Source organism: Numenius arquata, chromosome 14 (genome assembly GCF_964106895.1).
Source record: "Numenius arquata chromosome 14, bNumArq3.hap1.1, whole genome shotgun sequence".
NCBI lineage: Eukaryota > Metazoa > Chordata > Aves > Charadriiformes > Scolopacidae > Numenius > Numenius arquata.
The window spans coordinates 11,519,910-11,538,239 of NC_133589.1; the positions used below are offsets into that span (position 1 = coordinate 11,519,910).

The 18,330-nt window shown below is 36.7% G+C and overlaps 1 protein-coding gene across 2 annotated transcripts in view; it reads left to right on the top strand.

The window, feature by feature from the left end:
• The window catches only part of MRTFB (myocardin related transcription factor B), a 64,122-nt gene that overhangs the window by 13,823 nt on the left and 31,969 nt on the right, over positions 1–18,330 (top strand). The window contains exons 1-4 of one of the 2 annotated variants that reach the window (XM_074158817.1): positions 155–510; positions 14,868–14,933; positions 17,344–17,399; positions 17,928–18,003. In XM_074158817.1, the coding sequence (XP_074014918.1) occupies positions 390–510; positions 14,868–14,933; positions 17,344–17,399; positions 17,928–18,003 (319 nt within the window). In that variant the 5' untranslated portion in view covers positions 155–389. Of the gene's footprint in view, positions 1–154; positions 511–14,867; positions 14,934–17,343; positions 17,400–17,927; positions 18,004–18,330 lie in introns of those variants that run through there. The other variant, XM_074158816.1, reaches the window with a different exon arrangement.

Consider the following 18,330-nt stretch of genomic DNA (forward strand, 5'->3'; position numbering starts at 1 on the left):
GGATTTATTTTTAACCGCTTGACTCATTCTTTGTCAGATGATTGACCGTCAAGCTACATATTGAAACACGAATGTGCAGAGGAAGCGAGCGTAACTAAAGGAAAAGGGGGAGTGGTTGTCTGGGAAAAGAGGTGGGATCTGGGAGCTGAGCTTCACACGCTGGGTGCCCGCTGTCTGGGCGAGTTACCGGCGCCGGAGCGGAGCGAGCCCACCGCGGGTCAGCCGGGAGCGGCGGGGAGGATGGCTGCTCGGGGCGGCACGAAGGCGCAGATCCTCATTCATTAGGAGAAGGGAGCTGGAAGCGGTGTTCGGGACAGCAGCGCACCGCTTGGCGACAAATTAGGCTTTTTTTCCTATGCTGGATGTTGCCATTCTAAAGGATTCTCATCATGATCGATAGCTCCAAGAAGCAGCAACAGGGCTTTTCCGAGATTTTGCCTGCAGGAGACGATAAGCCGCTGAAGGAGAAGGAATGCCTTGAGGCCAACAGCCAGAAGAGTCTTAAGGAAGGTCAGTCGCTTGCTGGTTGGGGGACAGAAAACGCGGAAGAATGCAGGTTCACTTCATTTGTGGTGTAATGCTGTATGTCAGGAGGAACTTTTGTACATTAAATTAGGTATTGTTTTCCCCCTTAAAAAACTTTCTAAAAGCTAAGTTTAGAATTTACACGAGACTATTAAAATAACGATGATAGTAGCTTGATAGAAATTGTAGTATGAAGAAAAATTAGTGATTAAGTACTCTTTTCAGAGTAGCATTTCGTGCTGAATTCATGAAATACTCTAAAATTGTCCTGTAGATATTGCACAAAATGCTTCAAAATGTCACTATTGAAATAAATATAATAAATGACATTAAATATGACACTTAAAAGTAAACCCCAGCAAACCTTTAGTTTTAGCCATGTATTACTACCTCATTTTCAACAGTGCTTTTCTCAGCTGTCTTTCTCTAGAATTCCCTTCTCCCCTCATACTTTAAATTAGATTTGACTCTGCTTTCAGTTGTATGCTTTTCAAATTACGTTGTCTCCTTAAATGATTGTTTTTAGACTGTGCATTAAATTGATATAATGCACAAGCATTAGTTTGTAAAACAGCAATAGTCTGAGGATATTTGGAGCATTATTTAAAGCTGACAAATGGTACTACACCGGACTCATTTAAAGTAGTATTTGTTCAGCTGTGGCCATAACAGTGCTGAGACATGGAAGTCAGCTTACTTCTTCTAGCTGGAGGTACTCATCTCACCGGGCTGTGTTAAGGAGAAGGAGGAGACCTCTTGAGGTCAGCTGCCAGCCCTGCCCAGAGTGGTTTGTGAACTGCTGTCTGTTAACACCCCAGGCTCTCTGCAACTCAAGAAACCCCAACTTCTTAATCAGAAGCAAACTGTATTTGTAGTCGACAAAATTCCTTCTTTCCGTTTACAGCACTCTGCCTTGGCTTTTACTCAGATCTCTCTGGATTGTCTGATTCAGGGATTTCTTCCTGGTTGTCGGGGCAAATCTGCTGTTTTTCCCTCTTCTACCTGAGATCATGCCTTTCTCAGAATCTAAATGCTGGGTTTGTTTTGGGGATTTGTTTGTTTTTAAGTTTGTATCTTAATAATGTTTAAAATAGCAATCAGCTCATATTCATTATTGAATTCGGTAACTGACAGTTTATTTTTAAAAACTCTTTACTTAGCTCTAAGTTAGGGATAGAGAAAACACTGATTTTTATATAATGTACTGATACCAAAGATTTCTTGTTGATTGGAAAGATAGATAATAATAAGTTGAGTGTTGATGCATGTAGCTGTGGCTGAGAGCATAACAGATCTGCTTCCTTTGCAGCAGGAAAATGCTGATTGAAAGACAGTGATTGAAGGAAAGGGCCAACAGTGGCTTCTTTTTCGTGGTGTTTGCCTTGCACCTCCAAACGGGCTCAGTTAAACCTGCTGCTGCTACCTCTGAAGCTCTCTGGGCAACAGGAACAAAGAAAGAAGGGGAGAAGTTGAGAGGGACAGAGGAGTAAGCATACTGTTGTGGGAAGTACTGTAGGGGGGAAAAAGCCAAACCCTAGCTAATCTAAGCTACCAAGAAATAAAAGGGAGGAAGATGTGAAAAAATTAGCATGATGGATAGTGTAGGTGGGCTAATAAGTAACTATGGTAATCGTTATCTTCAGTCTTCTTTGAATGTGTCAGTTACATAGAAAGCGGATGAAAGAATGTACATTACAATAATGATGGTCTGTCAGAATAGCAAAAAACCTGCAATTATGGGACACTCTTCCAGTCTAAATTCACGAATATTTTAGTTTAAATTATTCAATGCATAAAAGAAGATACAGTTGTTTTCCAGAATCACTATCTTTGCTTTCTTTTCTCTGTTTTAGTACCTGTTCTCCATTTTCACTTTTTACCAGTGAATATGGCTTATCCTTTTATCTCTCCTAAGTTTGGCAGCCTAATAATTAAAATAATGAACTTTTTGAGAGTATGAATGACTACAGGATCTCCTCTTCCAGCCTTTCCTCTTTCTGAAGCTTAGAAGAAACAAGCATTTTATTTTTTGTAGCATATATAGAATGAATTGTTGAAAACATTGCAAATTTGCTTGGTTTGCATCAACAGAGACTAAAGCAGAGCTTCACCTTTTCAGTTTGTAATTTTACAAAATATGTAGTTCAGGTATTTTGTAGATTTTTAAAAATTCATTTGCAGTTGTTAATTTCGTCCTATTTCAATAGCACTATAAAGAACATTAAACACTACTTATTTTACAGAACAGTATATTCTAAATTATCTTGTGGCATTCTGTCTCTGTTCCCTCTTGTCTTTCTTTTTCTTTTAATTCAAAAGATGATGTGACTGGTTTTGCCACATGAATCATCGACCCTTTTTTTGTTAGGACACAAAAATACTTAGAATACCATCAGTGAATGGCTAAAACTGCAAAAATTAAAAACGTAACTCTTTTGGCAAACCCAGAGGAAGTACATTGAGGTCAAGTAATTCAGAAGGTGCTACAACCTTTGCTTCATAATGTGTTTTGCACAGGTTTGATAAATCTAAAAATCCTGAGATAGTACAGTGGGCTTATTTCAGCAATGAGTACCTTATGAGAATTGTTAGGCGTGGTTCTTTTTGTACTTAGTATTTCTTTTTAAGGAAAGAGACTTTTGATGAAATCACAAATCCCAACACTGTCTTCAGCAAATTAATATTAAGGGCATTGGAAGGTTAGATTACAAGGATGATTTTTTTCTTCTTTGCTTAGGCTAATGAATGCTCTTAGAAGGTACACATTATAGCATCCTGTAGCACAGGAGGAAATCCTCTTAATTACCCTACTTTCTTGTAAACAACTCATATGTTATTGTTGTATATTGCCTGTTCTGTGAAAACAGTTCTTAACTTTATCTATTTTATCAAAATTACCTTTTGTATGAGCAAGGAACAAAACCAGCATTGTATGGTTCTCAGAACCAAAACCTAACCAAAGAGCTTTTTCAGAAATTCCTGTAGCATTGACTTCTAATGTCAAGTAAGTGGCTGAAACATTTAGAAAATTCAAGTGAAAAGCCTTAAATGAAATCAGGACATCATTGTGTGTACAGTTAGCTAAGAAAGAATTAGTATCATCAACAATGCATATATTGGTAATTAGGAATATATCTAGGCTGCAGATTAAAAGGTTTTCAATTGAGGAGTGAAATCAATTTAGGAAGTCTTGCCTTGTACCCTAAATTGTTTTAATATAGATTGATGAGCTCCTGCAACAGTGTATGACCATGCAGAACTCTTGAAGACACTGTATTAAATTGGTGAAACAAATCAATATGGTGCTATCTCAGGTGAGAATGAAAAGGAGACTGGATCCCAGTTTGTTTTCCCCATATTTTTTACATATTAATCTGAGCTTCGAAGTTACCAGTTGCCTGCACTTACTGTAAGGAAAAAAAAAATAACCAGGAAGGAAATTTTCTTTCCACCTTGAAACATAATTTCTTTCCTGGATTTGTATTGCTTTTTAATTTTACTGTTTTGTGAGGAACAGGAAACAGGGCGGAATGAGTAAAGCACAGGGATTTCTCAGGTGCTTGCTGGAAATGCCTTCATGCTCTCTGGTTAATAGTTTACCAGATTTAGTCAGGAAGGATTTCTTCCCTTCCTCTCTTGCAATCAAATCAATATTGCATGAGAATTGTTTATTTAACAGATTTCCTGCTATTGGTGGCATGTTGAGTATTGGTGATACTCTTGACCTCTACTGCTCTCCTGCGGTGGCATGTTACACTTAAAGATTCTACTGTTGGTTTGCTGGTTTTGGGGGTGGTGGTTGTTGTTGTTTGTTTTGTTTTAAGTTTTAAGTTTTCTTATATGGTGTTGGGAGGTGGTTTTATTACCCCTTATCAGTGGCAATCTATCAGGCATGTTTCCTGAAACACAGATAATGAGACAAATACTGGGAGGGGGAGGGGAAGTACTATTCGTTTTGTCTTAGTTAATAAAGGAAGCACTGTAAATTCAGTGTACTGGTCCTGTGAGGCTGTGTTAACATTCTTAACTTTATATATCTACCATAAACAGTCTCTTTAATGACAGTGGGATAATTGTATCTCTTACAAGTAAATCAGCACTTATTCCACAAAATTTTCTTCTTCAGTGTAGCACTTAAATGAATAATAAATATATGGTAATCCCATTATAATAAACACATGCTTAAATACTTTGATAAACCAAGGCCACAATGTATTAGTTTGATTTTGCATGTAATCTGTGTACAATTAGAGGATACAGCAGCTAACCAAGAGTTCTAAGGAAACTTGTTACGACAACTAAAAGATTTCTTAAAGGTTTTATAAAAGGTTAGGATTAAGACTGCTGCTGCCAAAAGTAGGTGTAATCTTCATCCAGCCCTACCCTGCTTACTGCCAGCCTCTTTCCTGTGTTGGCATTGGTGATGGTGCAGCCCTGAAGTGAGTGGGATCAGTGAACAGGTATTACTGAAGGCTATTTCAATAGTGTTAGTTTTCAGCCAGATCAGAGCACTGACCTGACAGGCTGCAGCTTTGCCAGTGTCGATGCAACAGAAGCAGCTGGGGATGGAGGGAGGAAGAGACCATTGTCTTTCCATCAGTAATCCTGTCTTAGATCATATTAAGTTATGAAACCACACTCTGAAACCACCGTCTGTTTTGTTGCTATGCTGGAGGTTTCTTCCTTCCTTTCACAAAGCATTTTTAATGCGAAGTCCTTCTAATGCAGCAACTTCACTGTCAGTGTAAGCTATCTGACTCATCCACTGAGCAAGCTTCTGCAGAAATCTGATGTTGTTGTCTACATAGCTGAGCTGACACAATGCCATGGCTTACTTCCCAATTTGTGATAAAGCATCTTAGTGTAAATCCACCTTCCTCAGTGTTTTGAATTAATGTGTAACCCCGTGAGTTGGAGGATTTGCTTGGGTGGTACGGATTTTGTTAGCTGTTTCTAGTGTGCCTAGGAGAAGCATGGAAAATGGAGGGTAGTACCTTCTCGAGAGGGCTTGGCTGGGTGGAAATCGTCTGTCGTCATTCAATGTAATATGCTCCAAATTATCACTAAGCAAGTCTGCAGTAGATGTGGAATTTGAACACAAGTTTCATGAGTCCCTTACAGAACACTTCTTGGCTGATAATAGTATTTGGGGAAATGTGAATTATGTTTTAAAAAATCAGAGGCTATACTAAGCAGAGGAATAGTTGCAGGTTTAGAAAATGTAATTATTGCTAATATACTTAAGGTATGCAATTTTACAGAATACTTGAAATGTAAGATTTAGTTTAGTCAGACTTTCCACCCGAGACAGTAGTGATTTTTCTCATTTTAAAAATTTATACGGAACTGTGAAAAGTATAGATACTGCTTTTTACATATACATGTTCATGTATGTATTCATCCTGGCAGACACTCCAGTAATTTGTTTGGAGGCTCGTGCATGTTCTGGCTTGTTTCTAAGCAACATGTTCCATAGCAATAGGACATAATACATATTGTCCTATATCCTAGTCATTTCAGCTTCTCAACTGATGATATTGTTATGGTTTATATTTTTGTTTTAAATGTTAAGTTTACATTTAGCTATCTTTCCCATCTAGCTTTTCACTTTCTGCTTTCAGTATGATGATGTTACTTCTGGAAGCAGTTATGTCTACTTTATTACTGGCTTACAGACAAAAGCTTTAAATCACAGTGGTATAATTTAAAAGATTTGGAGGTCCTGTAGAGTTTCCCTCCAGAATTCTGAAGAGATTATCTGAAATGGCCCTCAGTAGTCTCCACTCACATGCTTTACATTTATCCAGAACATTTCTAAGCTGAAATGAAAGTATGACTGAATAATTGCTTAAAATGAGTATGCATCAGAGGCTGTTACGCTTTCCTTAATTATTTTTTTTATATAGTTTTAGCAGAAAAATCACATATACAATAATGGAAAAAAGAAATTTTAAAGTATAGAAACATAAGTAAGGGGTTTTTTTTATGAAAACAAGTAAAATAAGTGAAATGCCTTTTTTTTTTTTTTTTTTTTTTTTTTTAAATTATACCCTGGCATGCATGAAAGTTTTGTGGACTGAACCCAGTAGAACACATTCACTCATGTTTAGATGATGTCTGATTTCTTTACTGATGAACTTCTTTTATTTCAAAATTGAGGGTATTTAACCTACTGTATCACCATCTTCAGGCTGATGGGTGGTGAGTAACACAACTTGAAATGCATTTTATTTTTAAAATGCTGTACAACTTATTTAGAATTGCTTCCAGCGTATTACAAGTAGCTAAATACTTTCATGGCTTTTCCCTCACCTTCCTTTCTTCTTTGACATGCCATACCAATGAAAAGAACATGATGTTACCAAACTCCTGATCGTGGACACATGTGGAATGAGTAATGCCGGGTGCAAGCTAGCTACCATATTGCATAACCTTCCTGAAATGTGTACCTTGTGTGTCACCTGCTCGCTCTTTTATTTATTATGCAAAGCAATTGGTTTATTGAATTTTTAGTTTTATTCACAGAATAATATTAGTTGAAAAGATTTAACTTGTTTTGTCTCAATAAAGCATTTAATGAATTATAAATAGAGTGCAACACCCCACATAGAATTGAGGGAGAAACAGTCACAACTCAGGAGAAAGCAAAATATCTATCTCTGGAAAACTATTTGAGTGTAAATTATGCTGTTTAGAAATGCTATATAAGCTTTTAAGTTCAAGCAGGTGGTGTTTGGAGGCGTGAGGGTAACAACTGAAAGAGGCAAAGAGTTAAGTACTTGATACTCGATTTCTGCAGTTCTGTAACTGTCGCCCTGTGCCCTGAGGTTGGTCCAGAATTCTAATAAAAAGCTGATGCTTAGATCACTTCTATCCTACCATCTGATAAAATACTCTCATCTACTTTACTGCCGCCCTGCTGTTCATCTACTTGTATTAATGTTACAGTCCTGATGCCAAGGAACTAGTTATAAATTACTTCAGATCAAGGATACAATAGAATAGTTCATCTCCTGCAGCAGTGCTTCATCGCAACTAGAACGTCTGTTGTTAACGTCTATTGCTCTGCTTCGACCTCAACATGTTAGAGACCTTGGCTGCATAAAAGCTGTTTTAAGCTGGCAGAAAGAAATGGAGGCTTTCTGTGTAACAGCTTTTAATTTAAAGGAAACGGCCCTGTTTCCAGCACTGTCTGTTTCCATGGCAGCCATCCTAGCAGCCTGCACTGGAGTTCGTACTGCTCTTGGAAATTTCCAAGGGAGTATGCAGGAATGTTGGACATTACATTTTCCCACTTTTACTTGCAGTTTCAAGGGCTTAAATAGCTAATATCAACTGGATTTTAACTTTGGAAGAAATAATGAGATTATTACATACAGAACTTAAAAAAATCTTGATGCATTATTTTTCTTCTTGCTGTCATTTGAAAGAACTGTCTGTGCTGTATGCTGTCTGTATGATGTCTAATGAGCCCCTTCTCCATGGTTTAGTGTCTGTTTCATCTGTGTAATTGTTAAACGTCAACAACTATTTGCTGTTTCATAGTACGTTCTATAAAAAGATAAAATTTAAATTTGATTTTAAATTAAAAGGATGTGTAATTAACTGTGTTAGATGTGGAATTACTAGTACGGGAACTGTGCACGGTATGAGTTCTGGTTTTTTTCAAGACAAGAAGCAGTGGTGAAAGCTTGTCAATCAGTGTAGATAGCATTGTTCCTGCAGGACAACTATCAATTTATTTTTGGCCTCTTTACATTCCAGGGCTTGTGATTATATAGTACTACTTTGAGACCTCTTTTCCATAGGGTACAAATTACAGATTTGTAACAGAAATCAATTGCACAACTTTGATAATCACTGTTTATTTTAAGCTAGTTAATAATACACTTTATTTTCACTTCTACCATTCACACTGAGTAAGACCTGACTGGACTGCTCTGTGTTTCTTACCTTTCAAAGGGTCTTATACAGAATGCTGTGTGTACTTGCTGAAATGCCTGTTTGTGCCAGCTTTCTGGCATTCAAACCAGCATAGTGTTCCAGCTGGAGGATCTAGCTCGAGCTATCGAGGATCTGCTTGTTTTGGTTATTCTTAATCTTTATGCCCCTTTAGGGCATAGTGTATGTGAACCTGAACAGTATTCAGTGATGAAAACAGGGGCCGTTAACTTTATAAAATTTACTGCCATATAGAATAAGTTTCAAAAATAATAACGTGTATTGGTTAACAGATAACCTTTCCTTTTTGATACTATTGTCTCCATTTCCTTGCATATAAAAGCATTGATTCCCTGGTATCCTAACACTGGAAGAAAATATGAGAGTGGGAGCACCAGCCTCTGGCACTCAGTTTTTCAGGTGGTGAAAAATCTATACCACCAGTGAAGTCAGAAGACTTCTACTGACTTAATGAGGGTGAGATAACCGATGTTCTTATTGTGAGGAGGGATTATGATTTTTGGTTTTGTCAGTAAGTCTTAAATAAGCTAAGATTTAATGGTCATTTTATTGACTGAAGAAAACACATGGAAATTTTGGAATCTCTTCACCTGGTGTTAAAGTGTTAATCTTAAAATCATACACTGACTTGAAGATAGAAAAGAATACCTTCCCTTCCCCCTCAGTCAGAACTGGAGTTTGAGTGACCTCTCTGTGCATGGCTTTTACTCAGAAGCAGTTCAAAGGCAGTGTCTTAGAGTTGCAGTGTTGTGAAGTGGGTTTCCGGCCAGATAATGTGAAGTGCAAAATATTTGTGCAGTCTTTTGCTCAGTGGTGTTAACACAGCCCTTCTTTTGCACGTACACTTCAAATATGAGGAACTGTATTACTGACATTAAGAGCGTATTAACATATCTAAATCTTTGTCAATTCTGAGCTTTTATTTTGGAGATTATCTTCTTTGATTTTAGATGTTATGCAGGTAACTGCCTGATTTTAAAAGTGTAAAAGGGAGAGGTAAGCTGTCAATAAGCTGAATGGATTTACCCCGATAAGAACAATCTGCTAAACACAAGTGTTGGAGTAAGTACCACCCCATGGGGAACTTTGTTTTGTAGTACCTCTTGTCTTTTGAATTCTCCCTTCCCCAGATTCCACACTGGGTTGTCTGTAAATGGTTCGTTGTAATAAAGAAAAAATAAAAACAAACAAACAAACCCAACAAAACAAACAAAAACAAAACCCCCCAAATCAAACAGAACCAAAAATCCCTGCCCCAAAACACTAGGACAAATAGTTACAGTATAATGACTTCAGCTAATGCCTCCGTGATTTTTTTTTTTTTTAGATTTTTTCAGAAGCTGTGTTGTCCAACCTCATCCATCCTCATTAGATTTACCTCTCTCTTTGTTACTGACTGATCTATAAATCTCTCACTATATGGGTTTCTATATATATGTTAAGCAACGTATGTATTAGATTGAATTACATGAGATTTAAACCAACCTGAATTCTACTCTATAGAGTTTCTCGCTGAAATAAATCAGCAATTCTTTGCCAAAAGCGCAAAGCAGTGCTCCATTCTCACATCGTTCATTCTTGTCTTTGAAGATAATTTAATCACATTTTCCTTATTGAAAACTTGTGATTTAGTTTCCATGACTCCCATCTTCCATATCTCTCTGGCTGTTCTTTGAGCTGCTTTTTGTGGGTCCCCATTTGCTTTTGAGCTTTTCACAAACCTCATTCCTGTTCCTTTCCTTTATACCTGCTTCAGGTTCATCTCCAGTATAAAGACAGAAATCTGTCTGTAACTTGTTTCTGCTCAGTCCCTCTAACTACAATGACAATAGAAAGGTCATTACTGACTCTATTATGACCATCTGCTCTGACATGCAGACCTGTAAGTCAAATATCCTCTCTGACTAGATGTAGCGGTGCAACTGCTTTCTACTTTCTGTTGCTGTGGGGGCTGAAAGTATTTTAGGTCCTTATGTCTTTTATTGAGATAGAAATATTAGCTTCTTCCTGATCTGTTTGCTTTGGAAAAGCAAAAGTTGTTTTTTAGCTTTTCAACTTTTCAAAATAATATATTTAGGTTTTTTATTCACAATTACTTTCTATTTAGAACTTTCTTTTCTTTAATAACATGTTCAACTGCTCAGTATTTATTAAAAAGAGACACCAAACTTTTTCTTAACCTGCTTAATTTGGGAGTTTTTTGCAAAAGCAAACATCTGGTTTTCATCCAAGTTTGTTTCTGTTTAACCTCCTTGCTCTGATCAAGTCAAAATCTTCAATGATTATCTTTTTGTACCATCTTTCCAACTATGAATCATCTCTTCTTCAGTATTCCCCCTGCAGTGTTTCCCTATTAGTCATGCTACAGGCTGTCCTTTCTTTACTATGCATTATATATGTTCCTGATATTTATTTAGTAAGTGAATAACTGCGTGTTCTGTATCTTCTTTATATCTTGGTTTTTCAGTCCTCCCATTGTTTTTATGACTTGTCCAGATACACATGGGTCAACTTCAAAACTATCCCTTATTTGCTTTGTGATGCCCAGTGTAGGTTAACAGATGCTGGATAGGCAAGTAGACAATATGAGAGACAACAACTATTTGTTACATATATGTTTGCCAAAAAATGCTAAAGCTTCACACCTGAGCACATATGGTTTATGTGCAGGTACATTCTTACTGCTCTTCTCATCCTTCTGCTATAGTCCACTGTGTATTCTCTTGTAACACTAGACGTTGTTTAGGGTATGGGTTAGTTTTTACTCTTTCTGCAAAGCTTAAGCCAAATATCCAATCATAATTGAAGCCACAAATCATAGATGGAATACATTCTTAAATTATATATCAGGGCTTCCAATCAGCTACATGTGGAATTAATGTTCATTAAAGAATTAGTTGAAACCAGTTGGAAAATAAGAGATAAGCTACCTACATTCTTACCACTATTTTTTTGCAGAATAGATTTATTTTAGTCTCCCTTCCCCGTTTCCTGGGTGAATACCACCTATTATGGCCACGGCCAAGCAGCATTGATTTTCAGGAACTCGCAGAAATCTCATCAGCCACAAACATAACTAACACATCCACTGGGGTGTGTTTTGTACAGTGTTGCTGCTTCCATGGTGTAGGGCTGTGTGTGAGTGTGATGGCAGAGGGAGGCACAGCCTTTCCCCCTTTCTGACATATGTCATTCCGGGTGCACAAATCGGGAGCTGTAGGAGTAACTGAAGTCTGATAAGATGAAGAACAAGTCTCTGTTGTCTGTAATAGGTTTCATAGAGTAGATCGTGTATGTTCTTCCTACAAAATAATTTTCTGATTTAGCCAGCTATCCAAACTGGTGAATTAGTGAGGGATTTCAAATTGTTGTTATCAACTCTGCTAAACAGTGATCATTCTGTAGTGTGACAGTCACTCTGAAAGCTGTTTAACTTTTCCACTACTGTTTACTAATAACTGAAAGGACCACACTAGCAGTGCTTAGGTAGCCGTAGCTGAACTAGCTACATCTACAAAATGGGTCTTATGATAAAGCTCCGTAAAAAAGTAAGTCCGAGTAAAAAGCATATTAGGTTAGAAATACCACGTACCACAAATGTGTTTTTTTTTCTCAATAGATGACTTGCCTGTCATATGTTGGTAGATGACTCACATCAGTGATAACATTCCTGGACCTATTATAATATTACCAGCATTTGCTTGTTGATCCACTGTGTTCCAGGTTATGGAACTGAAAAAAATACTAATTCTGATTTACTTACTGTGTCTGATGATGTGCATCAGCTCTCCCTAGACATAACTGATGTTGGAGCAGGTCATTTTTCTTGAAGACCTTGATCCTGAAATAAAGAGGCATATGCTTAATACTGACTTGTAACTAGGTAAAAGATTTGGTAGACACATTTGTAGTGTGTTTAGTGTTCCAAGAAAGCCAAATATAAGTATGGTGTAAATTTGGACCAAATACACCTGTATAGCGTGGATGAGATTCCTGCCCAGAGCAGGACATGCTGTTCAACCCTTTCCGTGGCTTCCTAGCTATGTAAAAGGAAGAGTAGTTTGAGCGAAGAACAGAAGAAAGTCAAGTTTTAATCTAATCAAGACCAAAAATACTGCATCTGAAATATGGTAGTCTTGCCATGGTGTTTATAAATTATCTCTCACGTCATTCTGATGGGTAAAACTTACTTAAGGTTTTTAAAGAGATTGCATGTTTAGTTTCAAGACTAACTCTGAGCTTTCTTGATTTTTACAGTTGTAAACGAGAGAATCCAAAACAAAAACACATCAGAGTTTTTTCCTTTCCTGTAAACACCACACCAGTTAGTGAATTTCTCAGTGGTCTGTGCAAGTGCAGTAGGAAATTCTTAGAAGCAGCCCCAGGATAGAGGGTTAACATCATAACATTATATTGTTATGCTTAAAATGCATTTCCATTCAGTTGTGGATTTCTTGAAGTTTTCTGTAGGAATGGGCCAAGTCCTGACCCAATAAATTATTCTTCTTAATTCACGTTTACTTGTATACGCTGCCAAACCCAGCCTAGGAGGCACTGCAGAAAGGAGTAACAGCACCATTTGAGTTGGTTCAAGACTTCAGGCAGGACAGGTTTGCGTCTATTAGTAAGAGACATCATAAGAAGAGGTCACAGTTTACCCAGAGCCACATGAAATTATGGAAGACCAAAAATAAATCCTGCAAACTATTATAAAATAATCCTTCAGTTAACCTTTTACAGTCGTTTAATATTACTGGGAAAATAACAAGTCATTACTTAAAGCAGGTATATTCAAGTTTCCAGAGGAACTCAATACATTTTAAATGACTTTACATCAATTTACATCTTAGTGTTACATTTGCTTTCTCCCATCTCTGTCATTTGTAATTCTTGTGTAACAGTATTGTAAACTGAACAGAATTGCTGTGCCACAGCCCTGAAATGTTTGTATTTAAATTCCCAATGTTTGTGTGACACAAGAAAATAACGTCCTTGTTTTCAGGACTTGCTATTCCCGGTCTTAATGCTTTAGCCAGAGGAGTATCCTTCCTGTACTGTAGAACAGGAAATAAGCTGGTTCCTTTTAAATTCTGAAAACAATGAACTTTGTCCTTAGCCTAATTTTTTAGAAATTACATTCATTTTGATGTTTTAGACAATGCATTAGTTTGTTTTGCTTCCTCATGAAATACAATGGGAACAGCGTGTCATAATCATACATCCATAATAGGCTATCAAGGCAGAATTTAAGAATGTAAATATTACATTTTTTAATATTTTTTTTCTTTACCATCTTGTGTTCAAAAGATGAAGTTTCACATTAGGGTAATGGCTACAAGAGGAAGGGAACAAGACAAGAAACAAACAACTTCTTTTACTGGGAACATTTACAAAAAAGCCCTAATCTTTGAAAGTGTGAAGCCTTTATGTCTATGCCCTCCCCTAGGTTTTGTGTGGTTCCTGGTACAGTAATTAATTTGTGTCACATTGGTGATTCTTACAGTAACAGTCAATTGAGAACCTTTATACATTTTACAAAATATAACAAAACATAAGAAGTTACTTCTGAAACTGTAAACACTTTTCCAAATTGGACAGTATTGGATTTACTTCATCCTTGAAATAACTATGATAACACATATCTCAATGAGGAAAGCAGCATTTTCACATGTTCCGAGAGAGGGTAACGTCTGTTCCTGACTGTATCACTTTTTTTTGGTGTTTTTAAATAAGACAGGTAAAATCTTCAGTTGTCTTCAGTTTTTTGTGTTTCAGCAAGATTTATTTAAATATGCAATAAGCTTTTACCTTTTCAAAAAAGAAATCCTTAAGCAAATATGATCAACCAGACAAATACAGTGTTTCTTTTAAAATGCTCTGCCAATGTAATTTCTATTTCAGCATAGTGTAGTGATGTAAGATTGTTTTAAGACATGTAAGAAGGCTATATGAACATTAGGTGTTGCAGTTTATACCATAAACTTTTTATACCTCGCTATGTTTTCTTGAATCTATTATCTAAGAGTAGTGTTACAAAGGGAAAAGCATATTTCTAGATTTAGATGTATACCTAATATCTGTTATGAGGCCTAGCTGGTAGGAAAAGTTGAATGTATGTATGAAATACAGTCTTTTTATCAGATGTCACCAAAAAGTGGCAAACTCCAATATAAATAGGGATTGGAAGCAATCGTTCCAAACTATGTTAATAGCAGTTTATCCTTAATGATAGGTGTTTCAGAGGTAACTGTCAGGTCTGAATACATGTAGAAAAATACTTCTAAATTTGAAACACTTGGTACCTTTTTGATGTTGTTTTTTTGTACTTTGAGAGGGATAGTACACTTACATATGAATGAATGATTGTTTTCTTTTATCAGTACTTCAGCTGAGGCTACAACAAAGACGGACGCGAGAACAGCTGGTGGACCAGGGCATCATGCCACGTAAGACTTACGTTATTTCTAGTAATTTGTATTGCTATAGCTGAGTATATAAAATAATGAAGATAAGCATTTATGTGAGAATCATTAAAAATAACTTTATCATTTGGAAAGACTTTTGGGATCCTTTTCGTAATCTAAATGAGCATGAAGTAAATTCATCATGCTTAACTAATGTTTCAGTTAAAATAGCCATTGTGATGAAAACATAAGGATTTCCAGACATAGTCTGATTCTCTTTTTGTTTTCTCTCTTTAAATTATGAGTAATCTTACTGAAATAAATTGAGTTATATAAATGAGTGGACGTTAATAACAAAGCCAGCAGTCTTTAAAGAGCAGGATGGCAAGGACTGCCAAACAAAACAAAGAATATGAAGAAGTTGTGGATTATGCGCCAACAGACATGTTTTCTGTGTCACGTTTTGCATGGTGGTAGCTGTGGTGTTACAGGGCGTGAGGCAGAGGATTAGGCTGGGCATCGTACACTGGATTTTATGACATAATGCAGAAGTCTAGGCTCTGTGTCTAGGCCTTTCTAAGTATGAATACCTTTCCAAGAATATGGAATTGGCTTTGGGTTTTTTTTTTTTTTTTTTAGAAAACCGTTTTGGTTTTAGAACACTTTTTTTCAGTTGCCAGAAGTTCCTGATCAACTTGCCACATCTGGCAAACTGTCCAAATTGGTGCAAGTCTTGTATTCTCTTCTGGAATAAATATTATATAACGGTAAAAATTCAATTAATGCCTTTAGGTGCTATCTTTGGAAGAGTTAAGATGCTGCTGATCACCTTAGTGTGAAGTGTCTCGTTAAGGCAGCAACATCACCAAGTTCATAAATACATTTGGAGATGTGTTTTTCAGGATTCTGTTATACTGAGCTTCTGACTCTTTGGCCTGGCTACCTACCATCCCTGGCAGCCATGTAAGAAGTTACGAGTTCTTCATTTTTATCTTTAACTCTATTCTACTGCTGGAATTTAATTGGAGATCACAGTGCTTTGACAAGCAAATAATTTGTAAATTTGGATGTTTGTTACATTTGTATGTCTCAACTCACAGCACTTGTATTTTGAAAGTAAGTAATTGGCACGCTTTATGCAATTGCACTTTATTGCCAGAGCCCATTTTCTCCTTTATTGATTTCAGTCTGTTAGAGATGGTGGTTGTTTCAGCAGCAGCACTTACGATACCTAAAATCAATTTAGGAATTGCAAGAGGGGTCCCCTTGAATACAGGTATTTAGTGGCCTAGAATTCAACTGCAACTCTTCAACTCTTTCCTTAGAGATGTTTTGGTGTTCCTCCACTTGGGCTCCCAATGACTGTGCTAATTGTTTTGTAGAAGCTCTTCTGACTTGTTTTGGAGATCAGCCTGGCCTCAGAACGAGGAGTGTATAGAAAGCATAGAGAATCCCTCAGTGGACAGTGTAGGATGAGACTGAGCTGAAGATTATCCAAGTTGTCAAAAGATTCAACTGTGAAAAACAATTTTTCTTAAACAAACAAAAGCCCCAGCCATTGAAAACATTAAAATTATGTCAAGTTATTATGAATAGCCCAGTGTGCACTGGTGAATTCTACCTTGAGAGTACAGTATCTTAAAGTTAGTCTCCTCTTCAAGGTTTCTGAGTATGCAGCAGACTTCAGATTGCTTTGCTTAAAGCATCTTCACCTTCCCAGGTCTGTAGTGTTGATTATCTTCAAGAAAAAAATGATCTGTTTCTTTTTGAGTGGAGCCTGGGGAAAAACTTCTAAACTGTCAAAAAGCATTAAAGATTTTGTTTTGCAGTATCTTGTCTCTGCCAGAAGTGTGGCAAATAAGGTGGATCATGCCTGCTGCCATTTCACTTCCTTTCAACAATCCAGTTGAGATGAAGCACTCTACAATTAATATTATTTCTAGCTGAACAATGTTTTTCACTCTTTTTGGCTATTAAGCAGCTAACCATCATTCTGTTTTCTAGTCTGAACATTTAGAGCTTCTACAATTTTTTTTTTTAAAAATCAGCAAAATAGTTCTTAAGGGACACTCCAGTTCCCTCTATAACAGCAAGTATGAAGTAGGGACAGATAGTAAATCCAGTGGGATAAATGCAACAGTATTTTGGCATTCCGAACCTTACCTCATAACATTTCTACTGTGGGACAGTTTTGGTAAATAGACCCCGGTGTACATAGTGAAAAAGTTAAGTGTTACATGGTAATATCTCTTAAAATCAAATATTCCAAGTATTCTGTATAGGAGTGTTGCTCTTTTCTGTTAAATCTACGGGACTATAGCTAGCATGAGTCAAATACAAGCCTGGTCAGTTGCAAACACAGCTCCGAGATGGTGTTAAACACAGGCACTGATTAGGGTATTTCTTATGGAAATCACTTCCTGTCAATTTAACTCTTACTCTCCCTTCACAGCTTTGAAAAGTCCAGCTGCATTCCATGAGCAGATAAAGAGCCTGGAGCGAGCCAGGGTAAACCGCTTTGTGTAACTTGTTATTAACATCTGAAAATGGATAGTCACTTGTATGTGATACCAAGTTCTCTGAGTGCATGTACTCTTGGAAGAGTTCGTTAAAATAAAATATTGCTGTCAAATCCAAGAGGAACTTTTAAAATTTTTTTAGAGGTCAAAGTGGGGGATATGCTTATGATCATAATGTAATACGTAGCTACCTCCAGTTAAGGACAGAATCCTTGGGTAAATTATGCTTGTGCAGCATTTCTGTAGCAAATCTATTGTGATTTTGTGTGGTGGTATGAGATTAAATACAGAAACATTCCCAACTTCTTTGGGAAAGACAGAAATTCATTAGCACTGTTTAACTGACAGATAACAGAATAAAACAAAGCAAACCCCGCTACTGCCCATGTTCTAACAGTGAGTTCCACCTGTCCGAATGCAACTACAAATATTCATTGATTGGACATCAGTGATTTATCAAACTACTATGATTTTTCTAGTAAACAGTAGTTAATGCTATTTCCTCGTTTCTTTAAAGACTGAAAATTTTTTGAAGCACAAGATTCGGAGCAGGCCGGACCGGTCTGAGCTGGTCAGAATGCACATCCTCGAAGGTATGTACCCAGCTGAATGTACCTTTTAAGCTGCTATTAGAAGGAACTTCTGTTACGCACTGTTTTCTAACTGAATTAGAAATCATTCATATCAAAGCCCAAAGGTTTATATGTTCTTTTTCTCTACTTTTACAGTATTCTAAATCTGTATAATAATAGATACATCTATAGCAGTGAAAGTATTCTCAGCTGTGTGCAATTGTTTGCAATTGCATGTTGGTTTTATTCTATAATGGTAATTATACCATGGTGTATATACATACTGTATATATAACGCTTCAGTTTTTACCTATTTACTTAAATAATTTTATCCTAAAATACCCTGGT